The 23474-nt window shown below is 49.2% G+C and overlaps 11 protein-coding genes across 15 annotated transcripts; 6 read left to right on the forward strand and 5 right to left on the reverse strand.

Annotated features, from left to right (window-relative positions):
• The first annotated feature begins 550 nt into the window (after positions 1 to 550).
• FOIG_07683 (uncharacterized protein) lies at positions 551 to 2960 on the forward strand. The gene has a single exon (XM_031207319.1). It carries the CDS (start codon positions 614 to 616, stop codon positions 2888 to 2890), a length of 2277 nt encoding a protein of 758 aa, XP_031062852.1. The 5' UTR covers positions 551 to 613; the 3' UTR covers positions 2891 to 2960.
• Positions 2961 to 3211: 251 nt separating this feature from the next.
• FOIG_07684 (uncharacterized protein) lies at positions 3212 to 3589 on the reverse strand (the record flags this gene model as incomplete). The annotated part of the gene is made up of 1 exon (XM_031207320.1): positions 3212 to 3589. One exon carries the CDS (start codon positions 3587 to 3589, stop codon positions 3212 to 3214), a length of 378 nt encoding a protein of 125 aa, XP_031062853.1.
• A 241-nt stretch (positions 3590 to 3830) lies between these two features.
• On the reverse strand, positions 3831 to 4706 carry FOIG_07685 (cytochrome c; the record flags this gene model as incomplete). Its single annotated transcript, XM_031207321.1, has 3 exons — positions 3831 to 3855; positions 4002 to 4287; positions 4697 to 4706. The coding sequence occupies 3 exons, from the start codon at positions 4704 to 4706 to the stop codon at positions 3831 to 3833; spliced, it is 321 nt and encodes a 106-aa protein (XP_031062854.1).
• Positions 4707 to 5111: 405 nt separating this feature from the next.
• FOIG_07686 (uncharacterized protein) lies at positions 5112 to 6482 on the forward strand. Its single transcript, XM_031207322.1, has 2 exons — positions 5112 to 5766; positions 5826 to 6482. The coding sequence occupies exons 1-2, from the start codon at positions 5425 to 5427 to the stop codon at positions 6213 to 6215; spliced, it is 732 nt and encodes a 243-aa protein (XP_031062855.1). The 5' UTR covers positions 5112 to 5424; the 3' UTR covers positions 6216 to 6482.
• On the reverse strand, positions 6134 to 7705 carry FOIG_07687 (uncharacterized protein). The gene is made up of 2 exons (XM_031207323.1): positions 7018 to 7705; positions 6134 to 6968 (listed from the first exon to the last, which is right to left on the reverse strand). The coding sequence occupies exons 1-2, from the start codon at positions 7441 to 7443 to the stop codon at positions 6378 to 6380; spliced, it is 1017 nt and encodes a 338-aa protein (XP_031062856.1). The 5' UTR covers positions 7444 to 7705; the 3' UTR covers positions 6134 to 6377.
• Positions 7706 to 7743: 38 nt separating this feature from the next.
• Positions 7744 to 11325, reverse strand: FOIG_07688 (arginine-tRNA-protein transferase). Of its 4 annotated transcripts, none has more exons than XM_031207325.1 (3): positions 10285 to 11325; positions 9419 to 9466; positions 7744 to 9214 (listed from the first exon to the last, which is right to left on the reverse strand). In XM_031207325.1, the coding sequence occupies exons 1-3, from the start codon at positions 10349 to 10351 to the stop codon at positions 7956 to 7958; spliced, it is 1374 nt and encodes a 457-aa protein (XP_031062858.1). In that variant the 5' UTR covers positions 10352 to 11325; the 3' UTR covers positions 7744 to 7955. The 4 variants fall into 4 exon arrangements, with proteins under 4 accessions (XP_031062858.1, XP_031062857.1, XP_031062859.1 ...); XM_031207324.1 differs by having other exon boundaries at positions 9407 to 9466; XM_031207326.1 differs by having other exon boundaries at positions 7744 to 9466.
• A 466-nt stretch (positions 11326 to 11791) lies between these two features.
• On the forward strand, positions 11792 to 12428 carry FOIG_07689 (uncharacterized protein). The gene has a single exon (XM_031207328.1). It carries the CDS (start codon positions 11885 to 11887, stop codon positions 12299 to 12301), a length of 417 nt encoding a protein of 138 aa, XP_031062861.1. The 5' UTR covers positions 11792 to 11884; the 3' UTR covers positions 12302 to 12428.
• A 2535-nt stretch (positions 12429 to 14963) lies between these two features.
• On the forward strand, positions 14964 to 17116 carry FOIG_07690 (uncharacterized protein). The gene is made up of 2 exons (XM_031207329.1): positions 14964 to 15477; positions 15737 to 17116. Exons 1-2 carry the CDS (start codon positions 15405 to 15407, stop codon positions 16153 to 16155), a joined length of 492 nt encoding a protein of 163 aa, XP_031062862.1. The 5' UTR covers positions 14964 to 15404; the 3' UTR covers positions 16156 to 17116.
• Positions 17117 to 17131: 15 nt separating this feature from the next.
• Positions 17132 to 18301, forward strand: FOIG_07691 (uncharacterized protein). 2 transcript variants are annotated; one of them, XM_031207330.1, is made up of 3 exons: positions 17132 to 17465; positions 17579 to 17647; positions 17706 to 18301. In XM_031207330.1, exons 1-3 carry the CDS (start codon positions 17348 to 17350, stop codon positions 18026 to 18028), a joined length of 510 nt encoding a protein of 169 aa, XP_031062863.1. In that variant the 5' UTR covers positions 17132 to 17347; the 3' UTR covers positions 18029 to 18301. The 2 variants fall into 2 exon arrangements, with proteins under 2 accessions (XP_031062863.1, XP_031062864.1); XM_031207331.1 differs by having other exon boundaries at positions 17132 to 17647; positions 17706 to 18287.
• A 202-nt stretch (positions 18302 to 18503) lies between these two features.
• FOIG_07692 (uncharacterized protein) lies at positions 18504 to 20645 on the reverse strand. Its single transcript, XM_031207332.1, has 2 exons — positions 19542 to 20645; positions 18504 to 19488 (listed from the first exon to the last, which is right to left on the reverse strand). Exons 1-2 carry the CDS (start codon positions 19816 to 19818, stop codon positions 18896 to 18898), a joined length of 870 nt encoding a protein of 289 aa, XP_031062865.1. The 5' UTR covers positions 19819 to 20645; the 3' UTR covers positions 18504 to 18895.
• Positions 20646 to 20875: 230 nt separating this feature from the next.
• On the forward strand, positions 20876 to 23001 carry FOIG_07693 (GTP-binding protein ypt1). The gene is made up of 5 exons (XM_031207333.1): positions 20876 to 21131; positions 21307 to 21430; positions 21490 to 21537; positions 21598 to 21825; positions 21984 to 23001. Exons 1-5 carry the CDS (start codon positions 21121 to 21123, stop codon positions 22179 to 22181), a joined length of 609 nt encoding a protein of 202 aa, XP_031062866.1. The 5' UTR covers positions 20876 to 21120; the 3' UTR covers positions 22182 to 23001.
• Positions 23002 to 23474: the final 473 nt, after the last annotated feature.

The following is a 23474-nucleotide window of genomic DNA, read 5'->3' on the forward strand; positions in this document are numbered from 1 at the left end:
ACGAGGGAGACCATCGTCATCGGCGCTGATACTGGGGTCCAGGGTCTTATCGATAAGTCAGGCCTCTCTAAGTTGACATAATCCCTTGAGCAGATTTTGAACAATTACGTAGTAAAGATTATAAAACTTTAGTAAAGTTTTTATTAAAACATAAGAGATTTATAACAGATTTCCTAAGTTTAGATCTAAACAGTAAACCTTATCTGAAAATTAAATAGTAAGACCACTTCGATTGTACAATACCTCAATAGGTATCTGTAGTGGTCACACATATTGTAAGGCCAAAGGCATATAAAGTAGTTAAGACATAACTCCATATAAGGCATATAACACGACACCGAGGAAGAACAAGGATAGTCATAATATGGCTAAACAAGTGGAATTAACATATGAGCATTAAATTATGTTTCCCCCGTACTTGGTGGGTGAGCCAATTTCAATCTCAGTGGTCAAGACAACCATATTCGCCTCTGAAACACCGGCTTGTCCTTTTAATTTTGTCACCATCTCAGGCCTCTCAACTTTTTTTCCCCGTCCACAGTCTTCGGAGATCTTGAACCTCCCATCAACATCAGAGCCGACCGTCGGTGACGCGACACAGTCCCTGGGAATAATGACTCTAGGAGCCAAAAGACCTCGCCTCAACCTGAGGCAGGGCCTCGATCGCGATGTATACATGGTCATGAAGAAGCTCGAGGATGCGAATGACGGCAAACCCTTCAAGACCACAACAGCCGTCTACGAAGCTATCAAGAGGTCAAATTCCAGCCTCAGCCGACAGAAGAAACGCCCTCTTGAAGATTCAATCGACCGTGTACTTCAATTCCGCAAGGAAGAGCTCGGCGATTCAAGCGACTCTGAAGCTGAACTCGAAGAACCACCCAAGCCCGACGACGACCGTTTCCTTCTTAATAGACAAATGACGAAGCACTGGCACCAAAATACGACAACTGCTACAGAGGTAGAAACGGCAACTCCACCCACGAGCGAAGCGCCCCGTGCGATCAAGAAGAGACGAGTACAGCAAGATGGAGAAGAGCGGGTGAAGGATGGTGTGGTCACGCCCAAGGGCGCTTTGACGGACACAGATGCTGCGCCCACGGAAAAGCAAGACAAAGCACCTCTGAAGAAATCACAAAAGACGAGCCGCTACAAGGTCGAGCATCCTTCCGGTCCGATCGAGCTTGGGGGTGTGAAAGAAGTGCAGGAAGATATTATCGAACAAATACACTGGCTTCTCAAATGGCCAGAACTATACGCTGCCAACGGCTGGAGAGGGCTCCCTGGGCTTCTCCTCTCGGGCCCGCCTGGCATTGGCAAGAAGTCATTGATTCGATCAACAGCCGCGAAGCTCGACGTGCCAATTGTGTACCTTACCGGGTGCTTTGAGGACCTAGAGCGTATGGAGAGAAGCCTTAACGATGCGATCGAGGAAGCCATGCGAGTCGCCCCGTGCATCATCCTCATCGAGAACCTCGATTGGCATATGCCTAAGCCTGGAGGCAGTGGCCATAGCGAAGGCCATCGCCGCAACGTTATACAGTTCATGCGACAGATGCAGCGCATCGCAGCTGAGCAAGACAAGGACAGACACATTTTAGCCATGGCTACAACAGCAAGAATCACAGATGTCGACCCCGCAGTCCTCAAAACTGGACTTTTCGAACGTACGCTCCAGATGCGGATACCAGATCTTGGGGCTCGTCAGGATATCCTCAAGCTCGTTACCAGAGACATGAATCTAGCAGAGGATGTCGACTTTGCAGAGCTTGCCAAGATTACTCACGGCTTCGTCGGCGCTGACATTATCAACGTCGCGACACTCGCCCAGCGACAACCGCAGAGACGAATGAGGCTCGTCGACCAATACCGTTACCACTTACTCGACATTTCACAAATTCAATCAACCCAGCCGCAACCAGATCTCATGGAACTCGCCGACCAACAGCCGTCTGCCCCTTATCCTGAACCTCCTAGTGTACCCCTGGCCCAGGAAGACTTCAAAAAGGCTATCAAAGACTATACCCCTTCCCTACGAAAGGAGGGCTTCACCGTCATCCCCAACGTCTCCTGGGAGCAAGTCGGTGCTCTGCAAGCAGCCCGCGACCAGCTCAACATGTCAATTATCGGACCCATCAAAGACCCCGAGCTCTACCGTCGTGCTGGCCTCGGCCGTCCAGCGGGTTGCCTTCTCTGGGGCCCTCCTGGCTGCGGTAAAACCCTCGTCGCCCAAGCTGTCGCCAACGAAGCCCAGGCCAGCTTCATCCTTATCAACGGACCCGAACTGCTCAATAAGTACGTCGGTGAATCAGAGCGCGCAGTACGTGAGTTATTCAACCGCGCACGCTCATCAACGCCCTGCATCCTCTTCTTCGACGAAATGGATTCCCTTGTCCCAAAGCGTGATAACGCTTCCACAGAGGCAGGCACTCGTGTTGTCAACGCACTCCTCACTGAGCTCGATGGCGTCCAAGACCGCACAGGCGTATATGTTATCGGTACAACTAATCGACCGGATATGATCGACCCGGCTATGCTTCGACCCGGCCGTCTCAATGTGCGCCTCTTTATCGACCTCCCTACCCCTGACGAAAGGGTCGACATCCTCCGAGCCATCTATCGGACAAATCACCCCGACGCAGCAGCTGAGGAATTCGAGCGCCTCGAGTCTATTGCTCGAGACCACCGCTGTACCGACTTTAGTGGTGCTGATCTAGGCGGGCTGCATGTGAAGGCTGCCGAAAGTGCCCTTCGGCGATGCCTTCAGGGGGCTAAAATTGAAGCCGAGATCGACGGGGAGGACTGGGAGCATGCCCTCTCAACTACCTATAGAAGTGTGCAGAATCCTGAGACTTACCGAAAGCTCGAGGTTAAGTTAGGGAAATCTTAGATAATTTTATGATGATACTAGAGTATAATTCCTTAGATTTAGATAATATCATCCAAGATTATGATCCAATTTTTCCCCAAAGTTATAAATATACTCTAAAGAGTAGCTGGCTTTTGAGAATTATGATGATCCTTATGACAAGCTTGCCATAAATCTAAACTCATCACAACATCATCACTCTGTTTTCCTCACCTCCATGTCTCATCACGTCACACCGAACCCCAACCGCAAGCCACGGTGGCTAAAAATTTCTCCAACAGCTGTCAATGAGACCTCACCTCATTTTCATGTCAGGGGTAAAAAAGCAAAATCTCCAAAAAATCAGAGACAAGCACACCGCCCGCCGATCGCCGCAGGTCCCGCACACGCCGCCGGAGCAACGGAGGCGCACGGAAATAGCTCGGCAATCACAAAGTCATGATGAAAAAAACTTGGAGGGGGATCGAAAAAATAAAACATGCTCATGAAAAAGAACCGGTTTGCGCGGATGACCCTCTTTACGGGGCGATCGAGTATCGGGGATACGTAATCGGATTTGACGGCATTGAGATTGGTTCGTGGCATCGTATCATGGTAAAAATGACGTTCACAATTGATTCCAAATGCATAATTATGAGACATGAATGAAGTAAACAGAGGTGAGAGTAGAAGAAACGTTAATATCTCTATCGTAACAATTGGGCTATGATGCGGAAACATTTTTATTTTGGTCTCATGTCATTCCCGTCTTCCGCCTCAAACCAACGCCGGGCTTTCTTCTTGTTCGAAAAAAAAATGGTTGTGTTGTATCGGACGGAAGTCGCATAAAGAGGAGAGATGGGAATAGGATACGAAGCACGTGGCATGTCTTAACAAGTGCTGTGTAGAGTCTATAGTACAAACGCCCCTTGGCGGTCCCCATCTATCGAAAGTCGTAACATTACACGCGATCTATAGTCGCTTATTTGGTAGAGTCCTTGAGGTAGCTGTGGAAGAGATGTTAGTGACTGTTGTGATGCAGTGAGGAATGAGTGCATGGCAGTTTGGAATCATTGCATCGCTGTGACCCACGAGAGAATTGGCGAGCCAATGTCCAAAGCTGACTGCAACTCAATAGAGTATAAAAACTTACGCAATAAGGTCGTTGCGGTCCTTGGCCTTCTTCAAGCCACCGAAGGCCATCTTGGTGCCGGGGATGTACTTCTTGGGGTTCTCGAGGTACTCGAAGAGAGTGTCATCGTTCCACTCAATGCCCTTCTGCTTGTTGGCATCGGTGTAGGCGTAGCCCTCGACGGAACCAGTCTTGCGGCCCCAGAGGCCGTGCAGGGCAGGGCCGATCTTGTTGCCGCCGTCCTTCTCAACGGTGTGGCACTGAGCACATCGGGTCTTGAAGAGGTTGGCACCCTTCTTGATATCGCCTGGGACAATGTGAGTTAGTGAATGAGTTCTCGGTTGAGTGAGTTTTGGCTTTGGTGAGGCTGTGTAGACGAGGTTCGTGAGTTTGATGAGAGGACGGAGGAAGAGTCGCTTTGGTGTTTTAGAGGCGTGACACGAGTTGTTGGTGAGTCTTGGTGAACACTTCGTGGTCATGGGAAAACCGGTTCTGGGTAAATGACGCAGGCAACAGGGTCAGCGGGCCAACCTCAGCTGGTGACCAAGGCATGACTCTTTGCCATTGTGCAAGACCCAAATTCCCTCGAGACTCGAATTGAGGGTCGTGATATCCTCTGCGAAAAGCGTCTCCCCTTTCGTTCTCCTCAATTGCATCTCTCGAAGCCTTGCGCTACAACCGGCGCAAACCAAAGCACGCTGTGAGAATAGACTTACCGCCAGCCATTGTGGATGTGGTTTGTGATTAAAGAGTTAAAAGGTGGTAGTAAATTCAACGAGAGGCGTTAGCCAAAGACGAGAGCAAAAAGTCGATTGAGGGTTGAGAGTGTGGATGTGGGAAAAAGAAGAGAGGGAGAGAGGGAAAGAAAAAGATCCGAAGCAAGAAAATAAATCTTTATGACAGCATGACACGACTGGCTTAGGACTACGCCGGATCGCTCAATTCTCTTAGAGCGCCACAGGTGGCTGGTGCCATTTGGGCCAATCACAGCGCAAGAGTAAGTAAGCCGACATTCTTCCCCCTGTCGACCGTGAATGTGGCTCCGGGTAAAGTCGGGACATAGCACTCAAAAGCGGGTCCTCAATCGGCGATGGCTTTTTTTTCCGGGGTCGGTCAAGTCATGTCATCCTCAGGCTCTTCCATCAGTCTCATCATGAAGAAAAAAAATTGATTCCTCAGTCACGAGAATCTTGTGACCTTGTCAAGACCTTAGAGGCCCATACCGCACTAACCCCGTAAAAGCTTAGGGTCAACCGGCTCAAAGAAACGGAGTGGGACCTCCGTCCCGGGACCTCGTTTGTTTCTCAACGGCTCCGGAAAAAAGATTCTTCTTGTCTGGGCAGACGTGAGGGCATCACGAAACCACCACAACAAACAAAGTTCCAAGGCTAAGAGGTGGAACAACAAAGGCACATACTGTTGTAGTTTGTCACATATACCAACAATGGCATCTCGCGCCATCATCCCCCGCTTTCTTCTCCCTCTTCAGGGTCCTCTGTGGCGTGGTCTCAGCATCCCGCTCTCGCAGAACAGCATCCGAATTCGCTTTGCCTCTTCGTCCTCAAAGGGAAAGCCTATTGTTCTCGAGAAGCCCGCTCGCTTCAATCCTCCTTCTCATGGTTCTCGCCTCAAGAAGAACCATGTGCCTAAGCATTACGGCCCTGAGCTCACCGCTTCAGAGGTCGCTGCTCAGAACAAGAAGCATTATCCTGGAATGATGGCTCCCGAGGGAACGTGGGAGCACTTTTTCTGGCACAGTAGGCTTTTGCATACTTTCATCACCATGGTATGTCTACTATACAGCTTCAGCTGTTCAATTGCCCGCTGCATACTAACCCCCACCAGGGAACTCTTTTCGCCCTTGGTGTTTTCACCTTCTTCATGAACTACGCCTACAACTCCCCATACAAGGAGCTCGTACCTCCCATCTCAGACCTCTGGACGCACCCTCTTCACTTCTTCGTCGCCTGGAAGAACGTTATCGTCTTGCACGAGAAGGACAAGGCCGAGAAAGCCAGGGACCACCGAACGAACCACCTCGACGATGTAGCCAAGCGCCGACTTTTCATGAAGATGCACGGAATCGAGACCAAGGACCCTGTGACTGTTGTGTTTGGCAAGGGTGAGGAGGATCCCAAGCCCGAGCAAACTGCCGTGGAAGACGAGCCAGTGCAAAAGACTGAGGTGCAAGAGAAGGTTGAAGAGCCCAAGAAGAAGTGGTTTGGTGTCTTCTAAGATGCCTATGTAAAAACAAAGATGCAAGAATCTGCATGTATGATATAGCTGTAGCATAACGATCTCCATGCCCAGGGATCATACGTTGTACGATTACATGAAATCCAGCCTCATGAGGCTTTGTAGTTTTCTATCACACCCGTATTCAACTCATACGTAGCCTCATGTGAGCTCGACACCCTCCAGGCCCTCCAAAACCTCATCCGCAACTCCGCCCTTCTCCAGTACAGCCTGTATTATACTGTCCATTACTCCAAACTTCGTTCCACCCAATGGTGCCTTCCACACTCCCTCAGCTGTCTGAGCCTCTCCCTTTTGTGCAGTTCCATTCGTCGTATGTGGCACTCCGGGCGGTGTGAGCCTTGATGGCGGGTCAATGGTTCGGATAGACAACAACTTGAGCTCGCGGCTCTTCTTGTCAACCTCCATGTCGCCCTCAGTTGCAACTCGACGGACCTCCGCCACAGATACGGCCAGCGCTGTTTCCGCGACGGCCAATTCCTCCTTTGCAGGGTCGAAGATGATGTTGTCGCCAATCGCAACCACGAGAAGTGTGATAGATGGTCGTGAACCTGCTGCATCAGCACCATCGCGAGGGTACAAGAATGTCGACGCCTCCCAATCGTCGTCAAACATAGGATCCTCGTCGCCTTCAGACTTGAGACGGGGCAAACGGGTGGCCAGAAGTGCGAGGTGTGTTGTAAGTGAGAGTAGTGGGAGAGGGTATGATAGCGGAGGAGATATTAGTAGAACCTGTACCATTTTAGCATTGCGTTTGCTTCTTTGTATTATGAGCACATACGTCGAGATATAGTCGCCAGTGAAACCGTCTGTTGATTCTCAATTTCTTGGCAAACTCATTATCTGCCAATAGCGCCTCTCTCAACATTTCTGCCAGGAATATTGTCGAGGCTTCATCATCTCTCTGTCCTGGGATCTCAACTGCCAATTCGAGCCAGTCACCCCTTGTTCGATCTTCTTCGTCCCGCTGCTCCTCGCTTCCTCCAGTCTTCTCAATCTCAGCCTTGACTCCTACAATGGCCTCAGTGCCATCAGAGAAATGTACGCGCGCGCTGCCATTTGTACCAGGAAGAACGCCCGTCTCTGCTGTCAAGGGACGGAATTGTGTCGGTGTGCGCCCATCGGGGCGGATTGGAGGATGTAACGAGAGTGACTGGTGAAGATAGGCAAGTTCGGCTGGCGAGAAGAGATTTATCTGGGACGCCATGATGATGATGGTACAGGCAAATTCCCAGTAGGCAAGACTGTAATACGAAGCGCTGAAATCAGTATCAAAGTTAGCGCGCTTGGCCGCTTGAATGGGAGATGCGACGCGAAACAGTAATGACGCTGGGTTTTGGTGTTGAAAGAAAAGGTTGGTCCTTCACCGAGGTGAGTGATAAGATAAGATAAGACAAAAAGTGTGGTGGGCTGAGGCTGGAGATGGCGGGGTGGAAGCTTGGGAAGCATAGGTAGCTCCTCCACCAATCAATTGTGTCAATCTAACTACACAGTATAGCTTCAGTATTAGGATATCGAGACATCCATTCATTCTTCAGAGTTTGTAAATGGAATGTTTTCTTTCATTGAAATATTCTTTCATTAAAGGTACAAATATGTTGAGCGGTGAAATGTATCGAGTTGTGAGCTGATTCTCAAGATTTGGCCTACAAGATATGAACAGAAATCGTTTCTTGACACTTATAGTTCCCATTGGCGTCCCAGTCGTGAATTCTTCGCTTAGTGTCTCCGGGAAAAGTCCAGGCAAACCCGGTCCATCAAGTCAGGGCCAATTGCTGCGATGAGCTCAGCAACACCAGCTCTCATTCCCGGATATTCCTCGACCCTTTGTTCATCCCAGCTGACAAGGTCTGAGGTTTCGTATAATGGGGCTCTTGGGGAAATCTTCAAAGCGATATGATCCATATCCCAGTCAGCGACCGTGGATATCGGAGGTATGCCCGGCATCCCAGTAGCAAACAACCAGTTGTTGTCATCTTCATCGTATGCTGCAGAGTCGGAACCTTTGTCCTCCGCTTTGTCACTCTCGTTTGTATCCTTGGCAGGTGACGCAGAACCTTGTTCGATCTCGCGAGAGGCCGGTTCCTTTTCAAGCGAAAGGCTCACGTACGGCTTTTTGTCGAGGAGATCCAACACAGTTCGATCCAGCGGGTCCCATGTCAATGAGACAGGGTCAAGAACATACTGAGGTGAGTAATCAATCTTGTACCACATCTTGGGGCAACTGTGTATATAATAGCCTGGGTACCACCAGCCATAGCCCTCCTCGATGGATAAGGCAATCTCATACAGTGCACCAAGCTTCCCTGGCGCATGCTGGTGAATACTTTCATGATAAAGAAAGTATACTGAGCTTACACACTCGGGCAAAAGGTCAAGCACTCCAATGGCAACTAGCTTACCATCTAGCCTGTAACATTGGTGATACGAGCCCAGGCGACGTTTACGCCCATCGGATGTCACCATTGTTTCTCTCCTCAAAGGTGAGTCACAAAGGAAGCGTCTAAATCCGCTCTTGGTAATTTCATCCGGAGACTCCTTGTGAACTACCGCCTGGTAGTTCTGGTAAACAGCAAACTTCTCGTCCGTACAATCGTCATGCTCTAAAGTCACGACGAGTTTATGGGCAGCCTCAGGAGGGTTCTTCAGGTTAGCCTCTTCAGCCTCATGGATTCGTTCGACGAGATCAAAATGGTTATCCCGTTTCTTGGCCTGATCACGCGATTTGGGATACAGGCGAGCCGCCTCTTTCATGTAAGCCTCTCCCATGACATACTTATTGAAACGGTTGACGGTCTGTCGTTGATCTCTGGATGGCTTAAACTGGCTAGAATCAAGACGAATAGTATAGTGTGGGCAACATGACCGACGTTGATCGGGTCGGTACATGAGAGTGCCTGAACGTCTCCAATATCTATCAAGGAGAGTTTGGTAGAACGCAGGACTCAAAGAAGTTGTCACTGCGTGGTAAGCGTAGCCTATAACCCCACGTACTAGTTAGCCTTACGTTCAGGAGACCGTGTGACTCAAGGGCTTATATGAAGTGATTGATCTGAACTTCAGAACAACCATCGATGACACGGCCGTGTAATCACGAGTGTCTCGTGACGTAAATGTATGCGAGTCTTGGGGTGGTCAAAAGGTACTGGAGGTGCAGGGGCTCAATTCACGTTTTGACTGACTCTTGTCACGTTTCCCACAGTAACCGCATCTTGATGATTTGAAGTATCCTAGGCATCAGTCAGCATTCGGTGAAGAGAAAGGCACGAACGGCAATTGCGTGGGGGTAGTGTCTTCTGAGATGTCAACGAATAGAGATTATGCGTGGGGGAGTAGTCATGTAAAGCAGAAGTGGAAAATGACCAGATGATACTTGACGTCTGATATAGCATAATACATGAACCCTAAAGCTACCTTGCTACGCCTTATCATATGATAATAAAATGTCATCGTTTGTGATTTGGACCTTTATTGGTGCTTTACACAAAGACCAACGACAATACTGAGCTAAGAAACATTTGAGGCCAGGAATGGCCTTGCCAATCTTGAACTCAAGGGAATGATTCTGAGACACAACTTCGTGAATACAGCAAAGAAACAAGCCAATAGTATGCATGCCTGAAGAGGTAGACATAAGTTTGTTGAAGTCGAGATACACACCCACACTTGTGAGCAGACGTAAGCTAGGAGTGCTAATGAATTGATAGTGGCATTGATCCCTGACGCACGACCACCAAGATTGCGGAACCGTTGAACATCAGACTATGAGTAACTGTCTGTCATTGACCAAAGTGGAAGCCGTCTGCAGGCTAAATTGGGATTGATATTGACGTGGATGTGGATGCCCTCGGGCTCCATGTAATTGCGAAGAAAGGGTCAAGTGAAATGGATATGAATATGGAACGAACTTGTCCCGGACGGGGAAAACGGGGGCGCCACGGGGACCGGCCGCGACGGAGCTTAAGCGCAGGCGCCGGCAACCAACGACAGGCCGGCATTAGACCACGGGCCTGATCGGTTGGAGAAGAACGTGGGAATAAGCACTCACCAATTGGGGTTATATATTCGTACTGCAACGACGCATCTTCAGGGATGTGCATGCCGCTGGGTTCCATTGTAAACCTTGAACCTGCACTGCACGACTGGAGTCGTGTTCCTCAAAGGGCTGTTGGTAATAGGTGAGATGCTCTGATGATGTATTGCCGGAGACGGAAGGACGACGGTGGTGTATGGCGGATGAGGGGCGCCGGACCTTTCTCACGGGCCACAACGAGGAGTTTAAAATACCCACGAGGCGCGAGTAATGCTATCCAAGACGGGCAAGTCGTTGCGTGAGGTACGGTAGGTAATTACCACACGTAGGTACCGTACGTCCCTCGAGCGGGAGGAAGACGGAGAGAGGGGCAGACTCCCAAGCCTTGGAGATGGAGAATGGAGGGGGCGTGTGAGTTTGTTGAGGGAGGTTCAACGAGTGACGAAAGCTGCGATCGCGTGCCTGCTGATTCCCCCTCTCAATTCGTGAGCGTGGGATGTTGTGTCTGCGGTTGGTGAATAGTCGATTAACCCAGTTGGTTATTTGGGGTGCACACGAACGATGATGACGAGACGCTGGCTGCGGATGATATCCAGGGATTGGCGCTGAGAGTGAGGGATGTGCTCGTGTGCGCGCATGTGCAACAGAATTGACCAAAATCGAGCTGTTTCGATCTAACTTTAGGCGACCAAGCTAGTGTAGTCGAGCAGGGGTTCAAAGACACAGAAACTGACGGGTGTGTAACACCTGTAGACCATACCAGACCGTGCTGTAGTTGTGCAACGGTTTCGAAGCGACAACCGGTAGAATGTAGACTCCACGGCAAGGTTCCGATATCGTTTAGAAGCTACGGATACTCTGGGTTGGTATGGTGCCCCATATAGGTTTGCCCGAAAGAATGTCAAGGGAGTAAAATGAAAGATAATACGTGGGAGATGTTGGGTTTTATGGTAAGATGGGAAAGATAGCGAAACGTTGAAGATGGGTGATGGATGAGATCAACCATTGCTCAGCTCCGCTAGACAAGCTCCAAGCAAGGTAACAACCACTGGAAGCTGCAGCTTCTAGGCTAATGGCGGGGTGCTATTCTGGCCACCTAAGATAGGTACCTAGGGCTGCTCACCTACAATTCTCCAGGCACCCAACTCACTACCGATACCTTTTATAAATCATGAAAGGAGCATTTGTTAGCTGCAGTGCTGTTAGCAATATCGAAATTCACATGCAGTCGTCATATGGAATCAGAGATCTAAGGTTGCGGTATTCTGTGGTAGGATATGTATGTACACTATGCTTAAAGCCAATCTCATTGCTAAATCCGACTGCAAACATTCAAGTTTGCCCTCAAAAACTGCACAGATTACAACACAGGATATTCCAGGCCCGTCTCGTATCCACTAGGAAGACTTCCGACCTCTCCAGCATTTCCTCAACATCTACGGAACCAGATTCGATACAAGGCTGAGTCTGTGTCACCAACCCTCTTACAGGTCTGTCATCTCATCTCATCCTGATAAAGAAAAAAAAAAGTACCTGTCTCTTCAGAGCATAAACAACGAGATAGGATTGGAGGAATTGATTGCCCTGGCTTTTGGTGGCCAATCCCTCAACGTTGATGACTAGCCTCTCTACAGGTACAGTGCATTCTATTATTCCTTGCATGCTGCAGCCAAAAAAAAGTCGCTATGCAACGAATGAGGTGAAACGAAAAGAAAGAAACCACAGGTCTAGCCTCAAACTGACGGTCCCAGGCCAATCGAGCAACGATACGGCATTAGTGTGTTGCATCTTGTTGCTGTATTTGCTCCATTGCTCTGCAGATTTTTTGACAGTTTTTGGACTCGCCTCGAGACAATCACGGAACCAATGTTTTTTATCACCCGACTTGCGGGCCTTTTCTCGGTCTCGTCTCCGGGAACTGGTTGTGGAAGACTCCATGTCCATGGAGGCTTGCCGAGCTAGAGACGCTACGAGTTTTTTGCCAGACCAGCATCGAGAAGCAAAAGCTTGCTTGTCGAGTAGGTATTGTTGAGAGGGAACGGAGTCCGGCGTTAAAATAGACGAGCTAGATATGCATTGTAACATTCAAGTTGGCAGAGGCTTAACCGACATGACGTCTGTTTATATCTTGAACTGCAGCTTGAGTTATGGGATTGAACTGATGTTGAAAAATATCAGATTCTCTCTTCCAATGATCGTCATTGTCAAGAGTTATGCGCACTTCGGCCACTAGGACTCCAACAGTGAAGATCAAGGACTCTCGCCTCGCTTTCACGATACCTACTATGTGCTCCATCCGTGGGATGGACCCAATGCTTGCTGCTCTGCTTGTACAAGCGCATTCTACCCCTCCCCCTCACATCCCCTCTCGTGCTACTACTGCTGCTGCTGCTTCTTCATGCATCGTACGTCAGGGTTAACGTGGTACAGCGTAGGAGCTGCCCGTGGACGACGATGAACCTATCATTGTTAACATGTGAATTGAGAAGAGGTCAAGTTGAAGTCTTTGCGATCCTGAAGCTGCAGCCCCGTCCCTCCATCGTTGCCAATGGCATGGATGACCCCACGCTGCGAAAGCAGACCTGCGTGCGCGTGCTGATATGCCGACTCGAGACCGCTTTCAATACCAACCTAGCAGCTACTAAACTGGTGGGTGTGTGGTCAAGCAGTGTCTCTTTTCTGAGGCTCGTTCCTGTACCACAAATGTTGATTGTTACATTGGAGGAGTTGTGATGATCCTCTATTGGTTGTCATCTACTGGACGTTGAAACTAATCGGCCTCGTTTTCCTTCACGATAAATAAGCCGCCCTGCATCTCACCGGTCTAAGCTTTTGAACTTTTATTAACTTCCAAGATTTCTCAGATACTGCTGCACATGCATGCCATTCAGGGATGCTGTAAAGAACTTTTTAACAAACTAGTGGCACCACAAAGCACACGTTCTGTCATGGCCATGATTAATAAGAAGCGCATCGCTGTTGTACTGTATAATAATATTTCTCCATCTCATGCCCTGGACTTACATTTGCGGGACAAGATGGGGCACTGGTTAATAGCCTGTGTATTTTTGGTTTTCAATGGATCTAATATAGAAGTATCTGCGGTTGCGTTTGTAATCTCTTACCGTTATGGGGGTCGAGATCTTCCCAAGCACTGCCAAATCCAATTAATCTGCATTTCGGTTCTCCTGCACTCTCTCATGGTTCAAGGAGCCCGAGACTTTCCAGCAGAAGCAGATTGGGGGTGTGGCATTACCATAATAATTGAATTATAAGAGTAAAGAGGACAAACATCTCCCCACGATATATTTCCAATTCCGTCATACATACACAACAATCTCCCACGCCCATTGCCTCTCTGAGAACTGTATGGTTGCAATAGTGCCATCGGTTAACCCTGCATCACATTATTACAGTCCGAGTTCTCAGCTCAGAAGAAGCTTTTTAGACTCGTGCTGGTACAATCTGGGCATCCATGCACCATCAGCCTATCGAGATGGGCTCGAGTATAAGAGTAACTGACCCTGTCGTTGTCAGAGTTTGGTCTCCTTTGTTAGTTGGATGGCGCAAGACATGAGGTGGTTTTAAGATTACCTACACGGCGACTCATCTCACCTTTGTTTCTTCCATTGCATTGCCTGTTGACAAGTTCATACCTTCCTTACTTGGGCCTGGTAACTGAATGGTTACTCTCGGCCTCCAGTCTTTTAAACCCAGGACTATATCCAAGATACAGTCTCTTCTCAATAACCTGGAAGCTTTTGAATATTGCTTGGTATTCTGTCACAGCTGCGGCCTCAACCCTGTACTCAAACCATCACAAAAAGCGCCTACCCTGCACAGTTCAGCTTCCCCTAGCAAATCTTATCCAGGTATCTAAATCCAAGTGGTTGCATGAAATAACACTTCCTTACCATTAATTTGACAGTTCGACACCTTAACAATACCTCTGTCACCGATCGATCTCATCTCCCCGACTCGTAAGCTTTTGGATCTCAGCCTTTGCTACAAAGACGTTGGCGTGGGACTCCTCAACTCGAACCAAGCCTCTTCGCTTCTGACCATCAACGTCACGGCCAACTATCACATCAGTATCAGTCAGCCAACACAACACAAGTCATTTTGGTAAACGCCGCGGCAACTCAAACAGGGGAGCCTCTCACGTTCATGACTTCCATTATTATCCCCATTTCTAATCAAAGTTTGCCTCGCATCGGTTGACCCAGCGAAGGCCCTCAGTTCCACTCCACGCTTCAGCGACTCACTTTTACAGGGCGCCACCGCCCACCATCCATTCACCTACGAAAGCGAAGAGCTGCTGGGCTACCGTACCGTTTCGCCGGGCAAGTCTAAGCCTAAAGCCCACTGCAAGCACTACATCACAGTACTGTACAGTACCTCTGACACGCTACGCATACTCCATCCCTAGGCAGGCGAGGATCCAGCTTTTCCCCTCCGCGTCCAGTCCCTGTCTGCTGTCACTAGCCTAGTTGAAGGCTTGTCCGCCGAGCGCCCAGTGCTCCCCGTACCTACACGCCCCCCAACCAAGCCAAACCCTCTTCGCTGCAGTCTGTTCTGTACCTACGTACGGTGCTACAGTACGTACCTTACCTACCTGTTCTGCGGGTTCCGCCAGACCTGTACAGACAGAGAGATCCGCCGAGTCGCCCGCTGCCCCTTCGAGCTAAACTTGGGACGTTTTGCGCGTGCGCGCCCACACCTCCATCATCTCGCAGTTTATATCACATCGCCAGCCCAGCTCTTTGGAGCGTCTGGGCTCTCCCCGACCAAAAACTAAGCACCAGCACCTTCTGGCGCAGGCCACGGCCACTTCTGTTCTTCATTCCTACCTCACTTAACCACAAGACTTTTACCAACTATTCACTGTTCGACAATGATGCCTCTCAAGGCTCTTTGAAAGCCACCCACCCGCCCATCGCAGGTTCTCTCTCTTTCTCGACCCAGGGGTGAACATCCGTTCTCCTCCGCTACCTCCGAGGACCTTTGAAGCTTTCTTGCCCGCATCATCGCCTTTCGAGATCTACGAACATAATTGTTTTTGTTCTCGCCCGACCAAATTCCCCGACATTCCTCCCAATTCCCGTCACTATCCGCCCCAACTTCCCACTAAGAAGATGTCGAGTTCTGCCTCTGGCGACTCGGGCGGTGGCCGTTCGATGGAGTCACGAGTGGGTAGAAGCAAGCAACGTGAGTCTTTACCTGATGCGCAATACAATTCTTCTGTTTGAAAGTATCCTTCTCGGCACATTTGACCTCGGCTTTTTATGAAGCATTTGTCTTGGTGCCTTCTATACCATCCTTGTTGCCCATTTTTGTGGTGTGATGGATTTGAATCCAACCATAATTTCCTACGCTCGCCTGGGCACAATTCAACAACTTCTCGACAGTCGGCATTCTCAATCGATAATCTCAAGATTCCACCACTGACATTTTTCTTTTTATATAGGTTACAACACCAAGGGCGAACGTCTCGTCGCTGGCATCGTACCTCTCACTCCCGATCAAAACTATGTACTGTTGATTCAGTCTACCCGGCGCAAAGGCTGGGTGCTGCCCAAGGGCGGCTGGGAGTCTGATGAGACTTGCCAGGAAGCCGCTGAGCGAGAGGCCTGGGAAGAAGCTGGCATCACTGTTCAAATCACTTATGATCTTGGTGACATTGACGAGAAGCGTGCGCCCAAATCGTCAAAAGATCGGTCAAGATACCACTTCTTTGAGGGCACAGTAACCAGCGAGTACGACGATTGGCCCGAATCCCACAAGCGAGAACGCCAGTGGTTTACATTTACCCAGGCATGGGAGGCGTTATCAACAAGACCAGAGCTACAGGAGGCCTTACAACGGTCTACTGTAAATCGTCAATAACCTCACGGCGTCCTCTCATGCGCAACCCTGGCCTTGGAAGTGACCAATCCCTATCCTTGAACGGCCCTCCATTCAGTTGCGACGACATGGGTTTATCTCCTGGCTGTTGAGTGGATTGTGATACACCGTCACTTCCACAGAGTTCTTTCCATTTCCTTGTCATGAGAGGAATGACACGTGCTCGTCTCAGAAACTCAATTTGGGTTGAGTTACGAAGCACCTCTTCTTTTGCCTCCTATTTTTCAGTTCTCTATATAGAGACTACAATGTGCATCCATCCCAAGGCGTTTAGGCTGGAACATGATAGAGTATCGCTTGTTTTTTTTTTACACATCTAAGAATTCGGACGGGGCGGGATACTTCAGCGGCATATAAAGGTGCAAGCATCGAGATCAGAGGGTTATCTTGTTGCAATCCATGGATAGGACCGGAAAAGCATCACAAAAGGTTGGCTGCCCTCGGATTCTTGCTTTTTCATCGGGGTCTAGCCCGAAGACCGACGCGACGGGGAGGCAAATATGCGCATAAGTCCCCCCGCTAGAGAGGGACGAAATCTTAGTAACTCGCCTGGTCATGGTGGAGTGGAATAGACTTGGCGATTCCCCTCACTTGAGCGCATCTAAACAAGTTGAAGCTGGGGCTGCTTTTGTTGATGCTTGTGAGCGTGAGAGTGAAAAGATCACCAAATAATGAGACATAAAAAAAAAAGAAGAACCCTTTGCCGAATGGCATATAATGACGCACAAGCAAGTCACTGCTGCAGCTCTCGGCCACTAAGAGACTACGGCCAAGACCTTGTCATGGATGCTTATTTCTTGCTTGTTCCGTTCCCTGACCTTTTGACTTTCTGCCCCGCCAAGATGAGAATGCCCCTCCATCTGCTCTCTGAAATGCCCCGCATTGAAGTCAGAAATTTGATGGCATGTTTTGTTGAATTCGGCGTTTTATAGCGATATGCAGCTAAATGGCCCCTATCGTTATAGCGCTGTTTTGCCGCAATAGGATCCGCAACACCTTAGATCAACGTCAAAGCATCAACGACCTAGAGCAACTTCCCTTTATTCGACCGCTGCAACCGATTACTCGCGATGTTCATGTCATGAGCCTATGAGAGAACTCTCCATGGATCAATAGAATTTCTCAATCACAAAAGACATCACATAACACCATCAACCTCATCCATCACGATATCATGGAGAACCTATCTATCGCCGATGCCCCTCCACAGGGCCGCGGTGCGCCGCAACCACTCCCCCAGTTGCCGCCGCAGATGTTCACGACTGCAGCGCAGCTCCTGGATCTCACAGACAGTACGACTCCGTCATGGTACCAGTTCATTCCTGTTTCCGGTTCATGAGAAGGGTTGGACTCGATAAAAGCAGGGAGAAGGACGGATCGTGTGCTGACCACTGTATAATTGCAGAGAAGCTCATGGTCGCTTTGCGCGATGGGAGAAAGCTCATCGGCGTGCTAAGAAGCTGGGATCAATTCGGTGGGTCTTAAGGAAATAGAATACTGCAGGGAGACATCCCTTTTCTGACCTCAACCAGCCAATCTCGTCCTCCAATCTACCGTCGAACGTATCTTTGCGCCCTCCCCCGAGTCGGCAGGTAGCGATCGACCAACGGGTCTGTACGCCGATATAAATCACGGCATATTCCTCGTCCGAGGTGAAAACGTGCTCCTCCTTGGTGAAATCGACCTCGACAGGGACGACGACCCGCCTCCTGGCTTTAAGCTCGGAGAGCTAGACGTTGTCAAGAAGCTCGCAGAGGAGAAGAAAGCCGTCGACAAGGCAAGGGAGAAGGCGCGGGTCAAGAAGCTTGCGAAGCAGGGCTTTGAGGGGGAGAATATTGGCGAGATCGTGCTCTAGAGGACGTTTGGATATTGGTATTTATCTCAATTACAAGGCCTGGAAGCAGGTTCAGGTTGCCGGACGCTTTGAAGTGCTCTGGCTGATGGTCGTTTGGGCAGAATATTGTGAAATGCCCATATACCATCAAGGAGATGCCGGCTTGAGAATGGGCTGGCTCTTCAGGAATTAAAAAGCCTCGATACAGTAGGTTAGAGGCGGATAGCGCGTATGAATATATGAGCTTCACGACGCTACATCCAATGTTTACCACCACTAGGCACTTGATGGTTTCTACTATTATAAGCTATCAGTCGCTGGTTGGCAAGCCCAAGACAGCCACTTAAGGGACTCGTGTTAAGATATGAACTTGCGTGAAGCTTCATGAATAGGTTTCTAAGTTTCCCTACAAATTCCACACCGCACGATATCGCATCTTACTCTCCTTATTGTAACTCGTAATAATCACATATATCATGAATGGGCCAGGAGAATTTGTTAAATTACATGAATTGCACAACTCATACTCTGTTCGAATTTGAGGCCCTAACCATGAACAGGCTCCATTGCACAAGATAAACTGTCAAAGAGGGACGATTAATGACATGAATTGTTTGAAGGCAAGGTATTGTCTAAGAATGAGCTTTAGTTGTTAATTTACAAAGCTATACAAAGTCTGAATGTGTGTGGAGTCTCATGGCTCGTTGTTGTACACTGTCTTATGGATAAAGACCCTGCGACCCGAACCAGCATGAAGTCGCTGGTGATGATCAAGATGCAACCGGAAACGCCTCTCATGATGCCATACCCGTCCGTAAACCGCTCTCGTTTTCTAAAAGAACACGCCCCTTGGGGTCATATCATCACTGTCCACCCCACAGTGAGTGTTTAGATGGATCGTCGTCTTCGCACTCGCTCGAACATTGGTATAGGAGTGCCGGGGTTCTTGCAACCTCCGAGGAGCCAGTCAGTCAGACCGACAACCTTTGCGCCAACTCCAGCTTCCCAATCGCCACCTGCTTGTGCCTGCTCAATAGTATGGCTTAGAATTCGACCTTCGGCATCGAAGTCAAAGACAAACAGTCCCGTGAATGCCTTGTCTGGGTCGACTCCCCGACCAAACGGTAGGGACCGGGCAATCACTCCTTTATTAGAAGAACTATCTGAGCCCTTTCGCTTTTCGCACCAGCGGACCACGAGCTGCTCGGGTATCGCACCAGCACGGCGGGGTAAGAATGTGAGGGGCTCCGTCGTCATGCGCTCCGCGAGAACCTCAATACAGACATTGCCGAGAATGGGTACACGGTTCCATGCTATCGGGGAGGTCCAGAGGGCGGCGTTATAGGCGACACGGCCGGAGACGGTTGGTAGGTGAGGGTGCGTTGAAGGGAAAAGATGGAGGGCGATGTTTGGCGCAAGAATGTCGTGAGGAAGAGGATGTAGTAAAAGCGTTGGTAATCGTTCTTGTAAAACTCGCAGAGCTATAGCAAGTTAGCATTGTGATACAAACACGGGAATATCCTCAGTGACGTACTTTTTCCTAGCTTTGCCTTATTGGGGTCCTTTGGTCCGTCATCGCCAGATCCGACCCATCGCACGCCTGTCGCATCGAAATATGTCCTCGACAAGGCACCTCGCCTTAGGTAATCCTCGAGAAGAGTGGCATCGGAAGGCGGTAGAGAAGGCTTAGGTTCTCTAACAGTGACGGGCTGAACCTGGGCCTTTGCCGGGCGAGCATTGGAGAGACTGCGAATTGAGGCAACAGAGGTCCGGCCGGAACGGCTTAGACTGGATCGGATGGGCGCGGCCATTGGGAGGTCACCGCAGCAAAATGGAGAGATTCATGGATCAAGAGTGAAATTTGATAGAAGAAGTCAAGTTGACTTTGTTAAAGAGGGTCTAGAATACTAGAGAATCAAGTTGAGGTGTTGCGAATACCTAGGAGCTTGGATGGTAGGGAACCTCAACGTATGTCCACTTTTGGACTTTTTCTGCGATGGCTTAATGGGTAGACTCGGAAGTATCTGGCAGCAGTAAAGTGTAAGGGAAGAGACATGATTGTGAAATGCTGAACTTGATTGGTTGATGATCAAGACTCCATAGCCACAAATTGACAGCGGAGCGGGATGTGGCGGGGCGGGTCTTTTCCACTGTGATGGGATCTTTGAGTGGGAGAGAAGTGGATGGGAATCTGGAGAAAATGGGAGAATTGAGGCTTGAATGAAGCAGGATCCACTGATAAGGCGTTATCTGATATTTCTTTAAGATCATCTGTTTGCAATAGATGCCCTCTTTCTCACTCTTGAAGAAGAAGGCGGTGAAGTTGATCTAGTATCAACTTGTGACATGCCAAGTCACTTGAATCGTGTGAATGACGGCACAGGCTCCAAGTTTGGCTCATCGACAGCCTCATGATAGTTAAAGAATGAACGGATGCCTACAGTGCATTGCCCGACGACGGAGCAGAGCAGGCAGGCGCTCAAAGTAATGATGCATTTCTCATTCCGATGTTGTTTGTAAATATGCACGATAGAAGCCTTGCTGTTCTTTTGCTATTGGAAGATGGTCCGTTTTGGGAAAGTCTACGTCAACTTGTTGGCTCCTATCGCAAGCGATAGTGTTATATCGGTAAACCGCCCTGTGATATCCTGAAGTATATTGCATGAGACCAAGCAATATCCAGTAGATTACCCTTGCAGGGACAATTAAACCAACGAATATACCTCGCTTGTGACGTACCCTTTGGTTTCATTCATTTCTTCTTTGCTGCACATGCTCTGTCTCTACCCGTTAACTCAGTATCACATTGACTGACTTGTACATACTCTTTGTTCTCTTTGACGGCATCACGTGATCGACGCCTGTCAGCTGCCCCATCCATTCATTCCCTCCCTCCCTCTCCTAGGCGGTGCTGGCGTTGCCTGGCGTTACGTTTCTTCCCTGACGTACCTTACTTGAGCCTCTGCAACCATTCTCAACTTCATCTTTCTCTCCCATCAACTCATCTGCAACTCCTCATTCCATCGCCTCGACAAGTCCGTCTTTTCAGCCTCACCCCTTCACTTTTCGCATCAGACTCTTGTCTTACTGCGATTTAAGGAACAACCGCCAACATGAACCCTGAGTAGTACGCCACTCTCCACCTCCTTTGCGATAACCTCCTGATGGAACTATGCCCCATGCTGACTACTGTTCTAGAGTTGCACCCTGCCATCCTCGACTATTCCTCATGCGATTTCCTTTTGCTACCGCTGTCGAGATGCGACTCTTTGACAATTTTTGGATCTGACACCAACTAGATACGACTATCTCTTCAAGCTCCTCCTCATCGGAGACTCCGGTGTTGGAAAGTCTTGTCTTCTCCTGCGATTCGCCGATGACACCTACACCGAGTCCTACATCTCTACCATCGGTGTCGATTTCGTGCGTTGTTCCCAGCCAGCATTTCCACTTCCCTGGCCTATCGTCTAACACTTGGTCAGAAAATCCGAACAATAGAGCTCGATGGCAAGACCGTCAAGCTTCAGATTGTATGTGGCACCCATCGCGCAGGCTCCGGCCACCTAACCAAATGCTAACTTGTTCTCAAGTGGGATACCGCCGGTCAGGAGCGTTTCCGAACCATCACCTCTTCCTACTACCGTGGTGCCCACGGCATCTGCGTCGTCTACGATGTTACCGACATGGACTCATTCAACAACGTCAAGCAATGGCTCCAGGAAATTGACCGATACGCCACTGAGGGTGTCAACAAGCTGTTGGTCGGCAACAAGAGCGATATGTCAGACAAGAAGGTCGTTGAGTACAGCGTAGCCAAGGTAAGTTTTTTTATTCTGGTACTCTGAATGTCGCAGCCCAGCGGGTCGCTTATCACATGCATCTAAGCGCCTGAACGCTCAAATGCCCCTGTCACCAAAATTTCACCCTCGGCTGCGACACTACCCACAGCAACACGATGACTGACCCAACTCTATAGGAATTCGCCGACAGCCTGGGAATTCCTTTCCTTGAGACTTCGGCCAAGAATGCCAGCAACGTCGAGCAGGCTTTCTTGACCATGGCCCGCCAGATCAAGGAGCGCATGGGCACCACAACAGCCAACAACACCAAGCCCAGCGTGCAAGTCGGCCAAGGCCAGGGCGTCGGATCCTCCTCCAACAACAGCTGCTGCTAAATGCATTAACGCTCTCCTTTCTCTTGGTGAAGCAGGATGATGGAGTACGGCCGGGACAATGAACAACATGCCAGGGACACGATCGGACGAGTTCACTCACGATATTTGCTTTTTCCTTCTACTCTCTCCATTTCTGCGCATAGACCAGATCATGACCACTTGGATTGCCTTTCTTTTCCGCAAGTCACGACTTTATCCCTTTACCGCCTTGGCATCTGGAACAACGGCTCTTTCTATTCGTCTCAACGTCATTCGCGGGCCCTTCCACTGCTATGTCGACGGTAGGAATGGTCAGGGCGGGGAATCGATAGGTTCTGGGGAGGGAGCATGAGGGGAGACGACAGATATGAAGGCAGATTTTGTGTTTTTGGTAGCGGATGGCTTTGGGGGGTTTTGCGCGTGCGCAGGCTGTATTTTCTCTTATCCACCCCATGCTGTGTCTTTGCACTTTTGCGAAATTCAAGTATTGGGAGGCATTCGTCGGTTCTTGTTCTTTTCAGCCCGCCAACCAGTCATTCGCTGGAAATCACATTATCTGCGCACCCCGTTTTCCTCTGGCAATTCGCGATCCTGGCCCTCTGTTCCCCGTAACATCTTGACTCTTTGAGAGCTATGGGGGAGAGTTGCGCTAAGCGTCAATATCTTACTTGGGTTCTGATATCGATGGTCATGTTGTTTCTTCTATTTTACCATCCTGGTTCGCCTATGGTTTTTCGCTGTTTTTGGTACTTGAGATCGATTTTAGTATGCGAGAAAGGGTTATTCTTAATAAAGGTTGAATATTCCTTTTTTTTTTAAACTTGATCCATGACGAATATTGTTGGAGGAGTTCCTTGCTCATATGGCTTCGAATCCCAAATTATGAACCATTGTCGATGTCGTAAAATGGTTTCTCAATTGAGAGAGATTTCTTTGGCCATGGTGAAGCCATGCATAGAACGAACTCATGGCTAAGGCTCTGTGGTAGATCTCATGATCGCCAGCACGTTCTCAAATGTCCATCTGAAGTCCTTGGTCGCATTCTTTATATCTGCTAATTGCAATATAGCCCATCCATCAGACAACTCGAACACAGGCAGCTCTTTCACGCCAACTTTAACCATCATACAACTCAAGCAAACAGTTGAAGACATTGTGTAAACACTTTATGTAAGACACAAAGATAAAGCTCATCTGCTTAATCTACGCTACACACGCATTCATGCACGAAGATCTTCCTCATCGATGATAACCAAGTCGATATACGTCATAGATCAACCACTCTCAGCCTGATGTCATTCTCCAGGCACACTT

The sequence above is a fragment of the Fusarium odoratissimum genome, assembly GCF_000260195.1.
Source record: "Fusarium odoratissimum NRRL 54006 unplaced genomic scaffold supercont1.11, whole genome shotgun sequence".
NCBI classification, from domain to species: Eukaryota; Fungi; Ascomycota; class Sordariomycetes; order Hypocreales; family Nectriaceae; genus Fusarium; species Fusarium odoratissimum.